The 16,755-nt window shown below is 33.8% G+C and overlaps 1 protein-coding gene across 2 annotated transcripts in view; it reads right to left on the bottom strand.

Annotated features, from left to right (window-relative positions):
* Window positions 1–9,932: 9,932 nt before the first annotated feature.
* Window positions 9,933–16,755, bottom strand: part of XIRP2 (xin actin binding repeat containing 2) — a 44,163-nt gene continuing 37,340 nt past the window's right edge. The window contains exons 7-8 of one of the 2 annotated variants that reach the window (XM_011358197.2): window positions 15,869–16,002; window positions 9,933–11,439 (exon numbers count right to left, since the gene is read on the bottom strand). In XM_011358197.2, coding sequence (XP_011356499.1) covers window positions 15,908–16,002 — 95 coding nt within the window. In that variant the 3' untranslated portion in view covers window positions 9,933–11,439; window positions 15,869–15,907. The remainder of the gene's footprint in view (window positions 11,440–15,868; window positions 16,003–16,755) is intronic. The other variant, XM_011358205.1, reaches the window with a different exon arrangement.

Here is a 16,755-nt window from a genome sequence, read left to right on the forward strand (position 1 = left end):
TGGTCTGGGTAGGTCGGAGATGCCCTGGAATTTAACATTTTCTGCAGGCAATCTCTTCACAGGTAAATGAAAGTGGGCTCTTTGAAATGCTAGTGATCTAATAATTTTCTTATGAATTAAAAAACAGGCACATGCCTTTCCTTTCTTCTTTATAAAGTAGCCATTTAAATATCTTCCAGTGTGGGAAGTATTTCTAGCCTAAATATTTCAGAACTTTTGAAAATTAAAAGGTTTAGTATTTAGGGTGAAGAGTTTCTGTCCTGTTTTATATAACCAGGGTTGAACCTTTAACATCTTGACATTTCCTGGCACAGAGACAAATGCCACCCTGTTTTATAGCCACACAGAGAATGAGGTAATCACTAGCAGCAGAGGCATTGATGTCTTTCTCTAAGATATTCACAATCTTCGGGTCCCACATGTGCTGATTCCTACCTGACATCTCTTCTTTGCCATATTCAATTGCTTTTGTTAATTTCATAGATTTTAAAAAGAGCAGTTCTGCTTTTTACTTGCCTTTAACGTACGTGCGAGGATTGATGTATTTCCTTCACTTCCATTCCCTGAGGTTGATGACATTTTCAATAAATAATCTTATTTTTTCATTCTCTACTTTGTATTATAAATGTGTTTGGAATGTATGGGCATAGCTGCCTGGCTGTATCCATGGTATGATATACTCGTGTATATGTGTATACAAACGCACATGTGAGCATAGATATACTTAGACACTCAAATGTGTATATACATTATGTATGTGTCTTCAGAAAAATATATAAATCTGTACACTCATAGGCACAGTACTGATATATATATATGTATGTGAACATTTCATGTATATATATTTTTACCCACAAAATGAAGTGTTGAGAGATGAATATGGAAAAGCCATAATTAATGGACGTTTTGGTCAGTTAGAAGTGATTTCAGTCTGTGCCTTGGCATTTATAAACTGAGTAACTTGGTAAACTCAGTTAAGTAATTTAACTTCCCTAATCCACAGACTCTTCAACAGGGATAATAAAACCTTATCTCATATCATATCCATGGAATATTTGTGAGATTAAAAAAGATCAAGGAACACAGTGGTTGCCCTTGCTATGAGCTTAGAATACAGCAAAAGATAATTGCTACCTTCTACTAATTTACATGATTTTTGTACGGAAATGCATAGGCATTCTCTAATAGCAATTGGTTACCTGCCTATCTATAATTTTTGGTTAAGTAATGGTTAATCCAGAAATTTTTTTTTTTTAATTCTTGTTAAAAATCTTCCCAGACCATTGGACTCCACAGGTTATCTATGTTCATTAAAATGATCGATGTGCTAAATTTCTAAATATATTGAAATTATGAATGTGCATGTGTAAAAACCAATAAATTATGATTTTTTTTTCCGTCAAATTATGAGTAGGATCTTTCCTGATTAAGCAATGGTGCTTATTTAATTTTAGAACAATAGTGTGCTTGCATATATGTGTATACATACAAATAAATGTACATATATGCATAAGTGAGATACAGCACAGTGATATACAATAATAATGTGAGAGCAAAGCACAAGCCAGAGAATAATAATTAAATGCATGATAGCAAAATTACACTACTTTCACAGAGACTGCTTGAAAGGAGGAAAGAGTATGGAACTTGAAACAGTAACTTTTTTTCATGTCTTTGTGTCACAGTACTTAAATATGTGATCTTGGGCAATTTACTACTTCTAAATCTTGTTTTTCTCAGATATAAACTAGGAATACTAAAATCTCTCCCATTCTAACTCATTGGGTAATCTTGGAATAAATACTTAACCTCTCTGAGCCCCAGTTACATTGTATGCCAAATGAGATAAAGATTTACATACAGTGTAGGATTGTTGTGAAGATTGAGTGAGATAAAGCACATTAACAAGCTTTATAAATTACAAAGGGATAAACCTATTGTTAGTAAAAATAATAGAGGTATTACCATTTGAATTTTTATACTTTGAATAACTAAAAGAATAGCTCCTTTAAAATTCCATCTATAACACCATGTTATTTGTATGTGAGTACATTTTTTGAAATGTGATCAACAAATCAAAGGCTAACTTTTACTATCACCAAATCATCATTCTAATTTTTAACTATCCAACCTAAATGTTCTATCAAGTTATTTTACAGAAAAAGTTAACTTCTTATATATGGAAAAATATATACTTTAAGGCTATTGTAATGAATATTAATATGAACTTCATATATACATAACTATATGTGTATACTTATATAAATGAGTTTGTCTATCCTTAGGTACTAGATTAATATTGGCAATCTTTAAGATAATAAACATGTTTTTCTATAAAATCTGCTTAGCCCTATTTGTAATAATAAAATCTACCCATTCAGCCATTTTTCTGGAAGAATACCCAAGGGTGACATTGGCACTCAGATGTACAATCTGGGAGTATAACTGCAGTTCTTTCAGAAGTATTATTTTTACATACTATCATAGTATTTTTACATACTATGGTCTGTGGTTGATACTTTGCATATAATCCAAACATTATTCCAGAAGGTATTTTTATCAATTTTCATATGTTACTTGAAGATAATGTATATAGTGGCTCAAGTTTTCCATCTACATAGTGATTGATTCTTTCAACAAAATTTATCAAATGCCTACCATCTGAAACTTTTTCTTGGGAATTGGGGAAATATGGAGAGCAAAATCAGAACCAGACCCTGTCTTTGTAAAGCTTCCTTCCAGGCAGTATGGCAGGGTCGGGGTGGGGGTTCAAACGGTGAGTGGGAGAGCAAGCGGGGGTGGTAGAGTGTTACTGGCAGTAATTAAATAATTTACAAAAACATGTAAAATTAAAAATGTGGTATGTGCTAGGAAGAAAAGATGAGAGTTATTTAAGTAGTAAAAATCAGCTGGATTTGGTAAGAGATTTTAATTGAGAATGGATAAAAGAAATAGGGTATAAAATATGACTCCCAGTTTTATAGTTTTAGCAACTGGATGGATTACAGTGTCTGAGATAGAAAATGCTGAAAGAGGCCCAAGTTTGTGGTTGGAGATGAGAGTGGGTGATGTTTTAATTCAGGCACATTGGCTTTAAGGTGCCATTGAAACATCCAAGAGAAACTGTGAAGTTGGCAGTTGTCTATATGATTCTAGCATTTAGAAGAGAGCTCAGGGAAGGTGGTATACATTAGGGAGTCACTGGTATTAAGGAGATAATTAGAGCCCTGGGCATGGATAAATTGCTAGGAATAGTATAGATGAGGAAGTAAAAGAGATTAATGTTTTGAATAACTGTAATATGGTTATAAGAAATTATGTTAATGGATGTGCATTTGCTTGTAAGTACTATACATCAACAACAACAGATTAATGCTGGTATTAATGAAACTGAGAGGAGTAAAATGAATAATCTGAATATTACAATTGGTAACATAAATGTTATCCATTTATCCAAATGTTATTAACTCTTGAATATGTATTCAGAGTTGGTGATTCTGTTGGCATTAAGATTGAATGCGTTGGTTTGCTAAAAACATCCTGAATCGAATGGAAAACTTCTGATATTGATTTTTTCATAGTTTGCACATTAATACATACTGATACAGTCACATTTATACACACAAACATGCATACTTAGAGTATGAAATTCAGGGATTAAGATTTAGAAGATATCAATTAATGACAAGGCATGGAATTTAATATATTTTTTCATTATTTGTTCTGAGACATTGCAGTGCTAATTGTGTTTATACATCATCTTACTTACAAAATCATTGAAACTTTTATTGAACAATAAATATTTTAGAGAGTTCAGGAAATAGTGAACTATTTTGAATTGGTTTTTTAACTAATTTGTTTGAGGAAATTTCTATATGGGCAAATAAAGACAATATAGACAGGTGCGCTCCCCAGAAATATCATTTAATTGGTTTGTCCTCCTCATAAAGGAAATGGTTTAATGGGGATGAAAGGAACACCATAAAAATTAGTGAGTAAACATGTGCCACTATCTTATGAAACATGCAGTTAATTAGAAGGTGGATACAGTAGTAGTCATTACCAATTATTGTTTATTTGAATCTTTTAAATCCTCATTCATCAGAAATGATGTTAAATTAAAATGATAATGTGTGAGATGGGTCCAAGCACAGCCAGACATCTCTCCTTTGTTCCCCAAAAGAACCTTGTGTTTGGTAAAAGACAACCTGGCAAGCTCAAAAATCACATTGCATGCAAAGAGCTCAAAGCATCATCAGTACGTATACTCCTGTTACCTGTGTATCAGGCACATGCAAACTTTTATTGGAACTGCTTAGCTACAGTGCATGAATGGTTCTTTGGAACGCCCCCAGTTTTCTATATTTCAGACCCCACAGGGCAAGGGGCAGGGTCCTTCTACTGCAGTATGCAGTGAGATGAGTGTGGCCCCACTGCCCATGTCAGCTGTGGAGTGATCTACCAGACCTAGGGGACCAATACATAGAAAGGGGCGGGATCTTGTGTACTCTCTCTTTTCTTGCTACAAGTAAACACTGTACCACTTGAACCTTGCAGTGCTCTCATTGACTGAATACAAGACTTGCTTCAGTCATTAGAATGAGGCTGAAGTAATAGTGTCCCAGTGTCTCTCCTCTTTTATTTCTGCCATCACCATGGGAAGAGTATGTTCAGAATAGTTGGTCTCAGGAGGAGGATGAAAATCACCTAGTACAGAGCCATCCCAGCTAAAGTGCTCCAAGCAAGCACAGCTTTAGAGCATAGTTCCCAGCAGACTTGCTGATATTTGAGTGAGGACAGCTGAGACTAGCAGAAGCACCCAGTTGAGTTGGAGAGAGGCATCTGCATCATCTTTGAGCAGACGTATAGGTGCTAACTCTTGATAGGAAGCAGTGCAACATTTTTATAGGCTTAGAGAGTTCAGAAGAATCTGGACTTTCAACGTTTTTGGTTGCATCAGCTACTTTATCTCCATTCATGTTCTGGATCCCATTCTTTTCCAAACGAGTCCCTTACCTTAGCAAAAACTTTAAATTTCCATATGCCTCAGCTACTCTTCCAATTCTACTAGATTTAACCTTGTCGATTAATACTTTCAGCTCTTTGTTAATTTTTTTCCAGAGTGATAGGGTTTAGCAATGGCTGTTCAATTCCATTTTCATTGTAATTGCAATTTCTCCTGCGTGTCTCAAATATTTGGTACATAGCACTAGCTATGCATTTGCTTCAACCAGTATAGCCATCCTAGTTCACCACTGCTGAGAATTTTAACAATTGCACTGCCATCTTGTGCCCACTGTCAGCCAGGCAGCAAATAATTCAGCTCTAAAACATCATCCCAGTGTCTGCTTTCTTGGGCCACTGCTAGCACCAGCTGGTTCTTCACCTTCGGGTTCTCAAAGAAGTAGATTCTGAGACAGAGATGAATGTGGAGGAAGTTTATCAGAGTGTGCTCTTGGCATCAAGAGAATGGAAGAAATGGTGAAGAAGCAGGATTGAACAGAAGGAGAAGTTGAGTTGTGATGTAGGTTCAATGGAGGCCTCAGCCAACCCTACAGGGTAACTGAGACTAGAGTGACCCTTCAGAGTTGTGCCAAATTATACTTTCATTGATCACTTATTAAATATAGTCCCAATTGGGGAAAGTGGATCTCTTCATTTAAGCAATCCTGGTAGGGGGTTGAAAGTTGAGGGGTTTCTGTGGTCAGCACTTTCAGCACCTGGGGAAGTAAATCATTCACTCCTGAAGGGGGATCTTGGCTGTGAGTTATAGTTCTCAACCATGAAATTACATCTAAGTAAATTATGACTGTGGTAAATGGAGACAGTTTTCAAACCTGAAAAATTTTCTACTTGTTTATTTACTGTTATTTTGAGGTCTTTGACTTTAAGAGAATTCTCCATGGTTATACATTTTCCTAGATTGGTTTTCTCCACATCCATAAGTATCAACTGTAATTTTTTTTGAATGGCTCCTTTTCTAGTAGGCCAACTTATATGGAAGATAACATGATTTATCTTTTTAAAAAATCATTCTTCCAACACATATCAAAGTCTTTATAATGTTTATGGAATGGCTGTTGACAGTGTTTATTTGTCAAGCTTTCTATAAATCAGTTTACTTTCTACAAAAAAAAAAACTATATTAAAAGACATGATCACAATGTAGACATTTTACTACTATTATTTTCTCTCTACCTCTTTATTTGCATACAAATACCTAAGGTTTTAAAATTTCTCATAATACTTTAGGGGAAATATCCATGCTAAATGGACCTTGTTAGGTAGCTTAAATGAGACTTTCTAAAGGACTCCATAAAAGGTGAGATTAAATTACTTTTGGATTATATTTATCCAAAGATATTTCTTGTCTCCTATTCAGGTTAATTTCCAGGGGATTGAGATTGCACTCTTCACTATCTCTCACATGCTCTCATGGCTCTTACTTTGAATCTGAGTATCATGTTCCTTGCCTATTTTGATCTCTACATAAATTCAATTTTTCTAAAATATGATTTTACATTACCGTTAATACCTGTAGATTTCAAAACTTTTACATTGGATTTGGAAATCACCCTTGGCTCTCAATAACATTTCCAGAGATTAAAAAAAAAAAAAATGTATTGCACTTTTCTTTCCCTTCAACATCTGTGATTGTCTTTCTTTAAGTTCATTTTCTTAGCAATGGGAAAACTTTGCTACTCCTCAATTGGATAGTAGCTAGCAGTCAGGAATTATCCAAACACAGCAGAGAAAGTATTCTTTTTCTATCTTTCAGTTCTTTAAAAAAATAATATGCTTTTAGAAATTACTCTAGAGATGTTTATAGAAAGTTGTTAGCTTAGGAAAAAATATGCCAGATGCACATTTGGTTGCACACTAGTAAATTGGTGGTAGGTTTGCATTCTGCAGTTTTACTATATATACTATGGGAAACCCATTGTCTCAATCCAAAGAACATGCTGTCCAGAGCCCCAAATCTGTCACAAGGATTGATTGCGTGAAAGCTGTAAAAGACAATTCAGCACAATTTTCTTTGGAATAGAACAGTTTTGCAAGATTCATCGAAAGGCCCAGTCTTGAATAAATAATGCAAAACCCCTTACATGCTAAGCTCTGCCACCACACAGCCTCCTCTGGTAAAGCATATCATCTATTGTGGGCCTATCTTGATTCCTTTGAAAGAGAATTATGTTCCTGGAAATATTAATTTTTATAACATAAGTCTATACATGACATATTCTGTGTTATAAATTCCAAGTGAGAAATTATTAGTTGTTTCATAATATTAACAGATGTATTTTAAAAAAACTGAAGATGAAATGTGATTACTGCTGTTATGGGCTGAATTGTCTTCCTAAAATTAGTATATTCATAACACTCGGTATCTTCAGAACATAACTATATTTGGAGATAGAGTTTTAAAAGAGGTAATTAAGGTAAAATGATGTCATTATGGTGGACCCTAATCCAATAGGACTGGTGTCATTATAAGAGAAAGAAATCTGGATACAGATTCAGGAAGGAAGACTGTATACAAAGAGAAGATGGTCATCTACAAGCCAAGTAGAGAGGTCTAAGAAGAAGAAACTAACTTGCCAACTTGATCTCAGATTTCAGAATGCCAGAATAGTGAAAAAATAAATTTCTGTTGTTTAAGCCACTCAGTCTAGTACTTTGTTATGGAAGTTCAAGCAAACAAATTCATTTCTACAATAATAAGAAAATTTACTGAATTTTTGATTTGTGTATTTAGCTATACTTTAGTTCCTAAAGTTTGCTATTTATTTAGCTGGAAAATTTGTCATAATTAGAGTGAAGCAATATCTATTACTAAATTAAAACAATATTTGGTTTCTTCAGCATATTTGATTTTTTTTAACTCCTACATGTCATCCAAGGAAAGTGATGGAGCCAACAATTATGATGTGATACTATTTCTAATAAAGATTTTAAAACAATACTTTGTTGATTAAATAAAGAATAAACAGAACAATTCATATTTTTACATTGTTCTCTCTGATGTGTATATTAGTGTATTTGAATTCTAAGTTTTAATATAATTGAACAGTGGACTGGGCTACCAAGATTAAGTGGGCAGAGTCCCAAGGAAGAATTTTTGTAAAGCAAGAGCCACTTTTGTAAAAGGGCAACCGACATTAAGAAATTATACATTAAGATATTATGTCATGAATGTCATAAATTATCTTTGTGGAAATTTTGTGTTATCTTAGCATAAATAATTGTAGAAATAATGCTGTCATTAAGAATATATAAGGAGTAGTGCAAAAGTACAATAATTCAATTTAAATAAAAATCTGTAGCCCCATAGCTTGCCATTTTCTTGGCAGACTTTCGGAATATTCAATTAAATTGGATAAAAATGTATGTTATGAACTAAGTTGTGTCCCCACAAAAGTCATACATTGAGGTCCTAACCCCCAATGTTACTATGTTTGGAGATAGGGCCTTTATAGAGCTAATTAAGGTTAATGAGGTCATATGGGTGGGACTCTAATCTAATAGGACTGGTGACCATGTAAGAAGAGGAAGAGACATCAAGAACACGCATGCACAGAGGAAAGACCACGTGAGGACTCAGTGAGAAGGCAGCTGTCTGCAAGTCAAGAAGAGAGAGGCCTCAAGAGAAACCACCCCTGCTGCACCTTGATCTTAGACTTTCAGCCTTAAAATTATGAGAAAATACCCTTCTGTTGTTTAAGCCTCTTGGACTGTAGTATTTTGGATGGCAGTCCTAGCATACTAATAATGTAGGTCTTAGATATCTGTTGAGAACATACTAACAAGAGAGAATTTGTTATACTTTCTGAAAAGAAATAGTTTTCAACTATTTCAACTATTTCAACTATTGCATTTTGGTTTCATACTTAATAGAAATGGTTTGTGTTTATGTAGGAGAATATAAAATGTGAACTGTTTTCACATATGTAAATTGAGAAGCCACTCATTTATGAGCATGTTATTTTTCTCAGAATTATCAAATATATTTGAAGAAAGGCGAAATGAGCAGAAAATTCAGGAGCCAAATTTTCAGAAGACTATGTTTCCCTAACAGAAATATTTTATACCCATTAAATATAAAAAGAAACCTGACAAAATATAGTATATGGTTTGGATATATATGAATTGCATATAGTAAGCAATAAAAAAATGCAATGCATAATTTAAGTAACTTCCAAACTCTTTCCAGTTCAGTTAATTTCTGAGTATGGACTCTACATTATTCTGGAGGAAAAGTGATATTTTTCATTAAATATTTGTAGATGTGGCCCATGGTAGTTTAATATAGGCAGTTATTTAAAGAACCATAATAATCCTTTTGTTTTTAAAAAAGAGAGCAAAGGAAGAAAATGCTGTGTTTTCTAATAATACTGTGGCTTTCATTCATTATTTCATTTTTTCCAGAATTAAGTGTATGTGTGTGCATGCATGTGTACATGTGTATTAAATATTTGCCCCAAGGCAAATACTTCCTAAATCATTGAAAACATTTATACTTAGAATGACAATATGTATGGTAAAAAGTAACAGAAGTATTTTGTTTGCACCCCAGATAATTTAATTTTATTTCAGCATAAATTATAAAGTATAAGAATTGTGATAAATATCAGCAGTGCAGAATCTCATCAATGATGTTTTCTGGTATGTTGAAAAACAGAGTGATAGACTTAAGTGCCATCTGACAGGAAAATATAACCATATTGTTTCATCTCTTCATTTCATTCAGGATAAAAGTAGATTCATATCAATTTTGAAAAACGTTACACAGTGTAATACAAAGAATATCCCATTGTGATAGATGTGAGATTTCTGAATATTACAAGGTCAATGGATGGTATCAAAATCCCCAAAGTCTTATTTTAGGACACCGGCATATCTTAATGCCTGAGTATAGACTGCAAGTAGCCAAAGTTGTTTTACTCAGTGTCACTGTAGCACCTATTTCTTTTAATTTGCTCTTCCACAGTGAGTTGTTCAGACTGGACGTCCACTTTGGGAAACGTAGGCTTAGCTGCACGTTCATTGCTCAGAGCATGAACACTTGTTTTTCCATTAATGTGGGCTGCTCCTATTCTGCCATGCCAATGTTTGATTTCCTTCTCAAATTCTCTTAAATACAAACATGGCATATTTTTAATTTGATCTACAGAATCTGTGAAATCATGCTTAAAAATGTTCTCATTCTTCTTGGAAAAAGCAGAGATTTTCACAGTGTTAGAAAAGAAGAAGTGTAGAGTTTTGTTGTTTGAGTGATTTCCTTTGATGTTTAGGATGTTTGTATCAGAAGAGACTATAGAAGTTTTTGCCTTTACTATTAACTCACCATTAAGGCCTGATTTGGGAGCAGACTGCACAGGACTGCCAGCAGTAGCTCTGTCAGTCTGTTTATTGAGAACCATAGTTAGTCCATTCCTTGAGTAAGTCTTTTCAGATTCAAATAAGCCAAGTAATTCTGAGATTCTAGATGCATTTGCTAAATTTTCAATTTGATATTCACTTGCAGTGTAGTTTGCTTCACTTGACAGTGGTAATAGATTAGAAAATTCTAAAGTCGATGTCTTCTGCTTGCAATTATTCAGATAAGAGACTGCTACATAATTGTTATTATTATTCTTATTCAAGTTCTCTTTGTGATTTTCTGGCATCACCTCATCATCAGTGTTAGTAACCTGTAAAACTTCTGCACCATCAAGTTCATTAGTTTTTTCATTTTTCTCCTCAGCACTCTGCACAACCACATTATTGTTGTCATTAAGATCCATTTCACTTCTCCTCTTGTTCTTTGTCTCTTCAGCCTCATTCAGCTTATCTTGCACATTCTTATTTCCTCCCTTCTTCTCATCTTTTCTCGCTTCGTACATTTCTTTTTCTATGATTCCTATAACATCCTCTTTCTGACACATATGAATGGACTGCAGATATGGCTGCAGGAAATAAATGTTATCTTGCTCTTGTCCTTTATTTTCCAGAGTTCTAATGTGCTCTATCGGTGATTCACTTTTAAATACAGAGGATGTAGTGGTTGTCATTTCAGGAGGCCATTTAGGTTTACTCATTTTGAGCTCTTCATCAAGGGGAAGGGTTTTCTTAGGCATCTCCCTAGAAGGGGGCCAAATGATTTTTAATTTTCCCCTTTCCCGGAATTTTCTGAAATCATCCATTTGCCTTCCACTGTCACCAGCATCTATATGTTTATTAAGATCTCCAGGTATGGGGATGTTTTCTGCTCTGTTTTTATACACATTTGGTTCTTCATTAGTAATAAAATCTACTGAGCTGCTTTGATTTTTGTAATTCCATCGATCTTTATGCTGTTTGTGTCCAAAACCTTCATCATAATTTCCCTTTGATTTGAAAAGTTGTTTAAAATGAGGTTTACAATATATTTGTCCATGAAGTGATGCATAATTTCCCAAACTGCCAAAAAGAACAAAAGAAAAAAAAAATTAGCATTCTACATATACCCTGTAAATTCATAGAGAATTAATTATTTCAAGGAAGAGTCAGAGATTCAGTGCAATTAACTTACTGGCAATAGGAATGTGCTTATTAATTGAACATTTCTGTTAGATAATAGTTACCACTAATATCCTACATGGTACATGTCATGCAGTATTTAGGATTTCATGCTGTATGTCAGGCATTGGTATAATAGGCATTATAGTATAATGCATATGTAGTTATGGATGATACAAAATGATAGGACTAAATCTTTGCTAACTTAATAATTTATGTGAGGGGTTACACAATAGTTGCATTTGTATGGGTGATAGCAGAGGGAGCAAAGAAGGTGCCTGACAGACCTGAAAATATGAAATCACAAAATAGCCAGGTATTTCCTGGAAAGTATCACATGCCAATCAGAGCACAGCAGCTGAAACTGGGAGAGGTTTTGCCCTCTCCAATAATGCAAGGGCCTGTGGTAGGAAAGAGCGAAAAGGCTGTAGAAGTTAAACTTTCAGAGTTGACCCACTGAAATCACTTTTCAGAACAAGACTCCATACTAAGGGAAAAACATAAGCGTAGAACCAAAACTGAGTTGGGTAATAATGACAGAAATGAAAAAGTAGGTCTTGACTAACATGGGGGAAGAAAAGCCAGCACAGGAAATCCTAGAAGTCAAGCCATCATAGTTTTTTGAATAGAATATGAATGCTAGAAGAGGTAGCTTTGTAAAACTGGGAGAAACCATCCTGAATTTTGTCTCCTTCTAAGATCTGGGAAAACAAATTCCACATAAAAAGGAGCAACAGAAAAGAACCAAAACCAAATATTACACAAAGCATTACAATATGCAGACAATGAGAACATATTAGAAAAACATGTTCTCAAAACATCAACATTTTAACCTACTATTTTGAAATGATCTAGAAGACATTAGAAAATTATAAAAGACCTGAAAGAATACAATAAATTGGAATTAAAAAAAAGTTGTAAACAAGGTGCCAGGAGTCAGGGGAAAAGTAGAAATAAAAGAGAAAAAATGTCAGCAATAAAAACTAAACTAAAATATATATATATATATATATATATATATATATATATATATATATATGTATAAGAGCAAATAAACACAATAGAAAGTGTCTTAAGAAATAGGAGAATAAAAATTTACAATCAGAAATGAAAAAAGAGATAAGGATTTGAGAGAAAGATAAATATAAAGATAGGCACAAAATACCTATGTATAGATAAGAAGAGTTCCAAAAAAAGAAAATAAAGCAATGAAACAGGTTAAATATAAAAAGGTATAATTTAAAAAAACTTTTCTGATATAAAAAAGTATGAAGCTACAAACTCAACGTGTACACTGGATAATTGACACTATTGACCCAGAATGACCGATTCCAAGAATGATGCTAGTAAAATTACTGGACTTTTAATAAAAAGAAAGAAATTTTTCATGTATTGACAAAGAAAAAAAGGAGCGTATGACTCATAAAAGAAAGTTAGATTATCCGACATTTCCGACACTTTACACCAGAGGAAAATGGAATAATGCATTTAAGATACTCAAATGAAACAAAGTGTAAATCAAGGATTTTACTTTCAGCAAAACTGACTTTTCATTGTAAATATCATAGACAAATTGTTATCAGCATGTAAGAACTCAAGGAATATCGTTTCCATGAAACTTTCCTGAGGAATCTACTAGAAAACAAGTTCAAATAACCAAAATGACTACAGAAACATCAATATAAGTGATGGTAAGAGCACTAAATATATTGTTACCTATAAACTAAGATGAAATGTCATTAGGGCAAAGAAGAAGATAATATGATACGTAATGACTATATAATATGACACTGAAGATATAATAAAACAATTATTAAAAATAGGATATGAGTGACTGGGGAACAAATGCAATTTTTTAATGTTTTGATAACCAAATTAGTGGTTCTGATAGTTTTGTTATTCCAAAACTGTTGTCCAAATGAATATGGGATATTCTAAATCTGTTACCTCCTTTGTCTTTGAGAACCAGAAGTCCTGAAGTGGAAGAGAGAAGGTATCGATGTCATAGGGAAGAGGCTAAGCAAAAGTAATGCAGTTTTGAATTCGATTTTGCAATATCACTATAAAATCATGATATATTCTTTTTTTACATATATTTACTAGCTCTTAACACTAAAAAAGCTTAGAAATAGTGACCAACCCAGTAGAAAGAGCATTGAGATTTTTGTCTTGAAATGCCATTTCTCACACAAAGAAATCAGGACTTGGAGAAATGACTGATTGCAGGCCTGGGGCAGTAAATGTACAAGGTGAGCATGCAATATCTAGTCCTATAAGATAATGAAGAAACTAGAAAATGTTACTAAGGTCTTGTCAAAAGGACTCAAAAAACAACTTGAAGGGGCTTCTACTCTCTAAGGATAGATTGATTTGAGCTTCAGTAATGACAATAATTGCATCTGATTGAAACCAATCATATGTAAATCTGTGTTTATAAAGATATGTAAAAAAAAATTTAATTGGTTACCTCTAGGGAATGATCAGAGTCCATTTCATTATATTGTTAAATAAATAATTGATACACTGGCAAAAGTTATAAACAAAAGGAAAGAATTATATGTTTGTAGTGTCTTCACCAATTCTGTTACCATGCAACCAAATAGTAGATGAGGGGAAGAATCTCCTGTAAAAGTACTATAACTAATGATAAAAAAAGAACAAAAACAGAATAATAACATTTTGCAAACATAAATTAATAAATATAGTTATTAAGCTTCAATACCTGCTATGATCACAAAAAGTTTTAAACAGGGATATGACCTTGGATTTGAATTTTAGAAAGATCATTCTCATTACATTATGGAGCATGGTATTGGTGCAGGTTGGTAGTGGTGGTGATGGTGGTGAGATATGCTGAAGGCAGGGAGACAAACTACCTAGAAAAGCTGTTGCATTAGTACAGAAGTGAGAAATGACACTTGTTTGAAGGATAACTTGAGCTATAGGGATGGAGAGAAGTATACTGCTCAAGAGGTACTTACTTATGGGACAGAAATTACAGAACTTGGTCATTGCTTGGGTGTAGGGAATGAAGGGAGAGGAAAGAATCAGAGAATTTCATGTTCAGTCATTGAGTTAATATTAATGCCATTTACTCAGAAAGTAGCATATAGATCATGAAAGAATTTCGGTAGAGAGAAGATAAAAGGGGCAGATCGAATTTGCTGTACTTACAAGAAATCTAATTGGAGATATATAGTAATCATTGACATATAAGTGTCTGATACACAGAGAAGAGAGCTGGGCCAGTGGTACAGATTTCAGAGTTATTGCCACATGGATGATGATTAAAGTTATGGGAGTGGATGCAATAAACCAGAAAGAATATAAACAATGAGAATAATAAACATCCATAACAGAATTTAGGGAAGTCTAACATCTCTGTAATGGGCAGAGAAAGAATCGCCCACACAGGAATCTGAGAAGGAACACCCAGAAAGTAGGAGGAAAACCATTATACTCTGGTGTCATGGAAACCAAGAAAAAAGAATGTTGCAATATGGGGTGTCTGACATTTTTGACATTGTCAATTAAAGTCGGGAAAGATAGAGTCTGAGAGATGCGTATTGGATTTAGCAAAATAATTACATATCAGCATCTCAGACTATAGACACATCAAATAAACACCATATTCATTTAAATGTTTTTACTTCAAGAGTTTTGGAAAACGAGTATATTTTGTAACTGTGTTGATAAGATACTTCTGTTTCACCAGAGAATAAACAGAGTATTTATTTGACCTGACACTGACATTATTCTAACTTTTTTTTTAACTTAGATGGAATAGCCGGAACGTAGGTAAACTCCAGTGCCCACCACTTGTTTTGGTATATGAAGTCTTCCTGGAATACAGGTGGGCCCATTAGTTTACAGCTGCACGGGTTTGCTCAGTGATCTATGGCTGCTTTTCCACTCTGTTAGAAAGTTGAGTAACAACAGAAACAGCATGCCCTGCAAAGCTGAAAATATTTACTATCTGGACTTTTACAGAAAAAGTTTGCTGAATCCTGATCTAGAGTCTAGACTTTAGACTACAGTAGGAACTTAAAAATTCCGATTTGCACAGAAACATTTAATTTGTCTTATCTATATGATCTCCATGTTTGGACAAAAAGGACCTTTCTGGATTTGATTAGGAAAGCAAAATTTCCAAAGGAAAATAGTCATAGCCATCCTGAGCAAACATAACAGAATATGACCACATTCCTTTTGTGGTTATGTTAACTAATGTCAGCAAGATCTGGAAAAATCTGCGTCTTCTTAGAAACGTGATGTTATAAGTACACTGCGAGCTCTTGAATATTTGTGCCACAGAGCACAAGACATTTACCTCAGTTTACTGTTGCAATGGTGGCATCGGAAGCAGGACTTATGAAAACTCTGCTTGTCTGCTGTTAGACACTCCATTGGATAAACTGTCTTTTGACAAAGTATACATATTTCCTTGTCTTGGAGTAGTAGTTTCTAAAAATGAAAATTTACAAAAGTTTTTTTAGTGTTACCTTCAATCACTTTGTAAAAATAAAACAAACAACAGCAGCATATTAACTGGCCATGCAGTTAAAGTACAAAGCTCTAAGACTATTGTCCTGATATTGCTTCTCTGGATATAATCCATCCTACCACCAGGTTTGAGACTCTGGTACAATTAACCTTACTTTAGTGTCTCTACTATTTTATACTTTGTACAAGTTGACTTTTGTTATTTAAGAAAACATACATGAGTAAAATATGTTCGGTAACTTTAATACATTAAAAAGAATATATAGTAAACTCACCCATGAGGAGCCCTGTGAGCACTTATTCTAGATAACTAAACTTTCCACATATATAAAGGTTTGCACCTAACTTGTTCCAAAGCTTTTATTTTTGAAAGTATTCTGAGAGATTTTTTCTAAAATATGTACATATCTTTTCAGCTGAGGACTTTGTATTTGTTTAAATATTTTCTTAATGACAATATTGACTCTATGACACCAATTCTTAACTTTAATCCAATGAGACTCCTGATTACATTGAAATGTTCAGGGCCATTTGTCCTCAATCTAAATGGGTTTGGATTTTAGGGCTTTTTGGATTTGCATGTCTGCCTTTTATAGTCTCCCTACCTCTTCCCTTGCTCTAAAGTACCTACGGTCACATGCTGTTGCTCTCAAGTGAATGCTAGCTCCTATGAATTATAGTAGTTACATTATTAACCACTGTTTGCATAGTGGT

This window comes from Pteropus vampyrus, unplaced genomic scaffold (genome assembly GCF_000151845.1).
Source record: "Pteropus vampyrus isolate Shadow unplaced genomic scaffold, Pvam_2.0 Scaffold2, whole genome shotgun sequence".
In the NCBI taxonomy this organism is placed as follows: domain Eukaryota; kingdom Metazoa; phylum Chordata; class Mammalia; order Chiroptera; family Pteropodidae; genus Pteropus; species Pteropus vampyrus.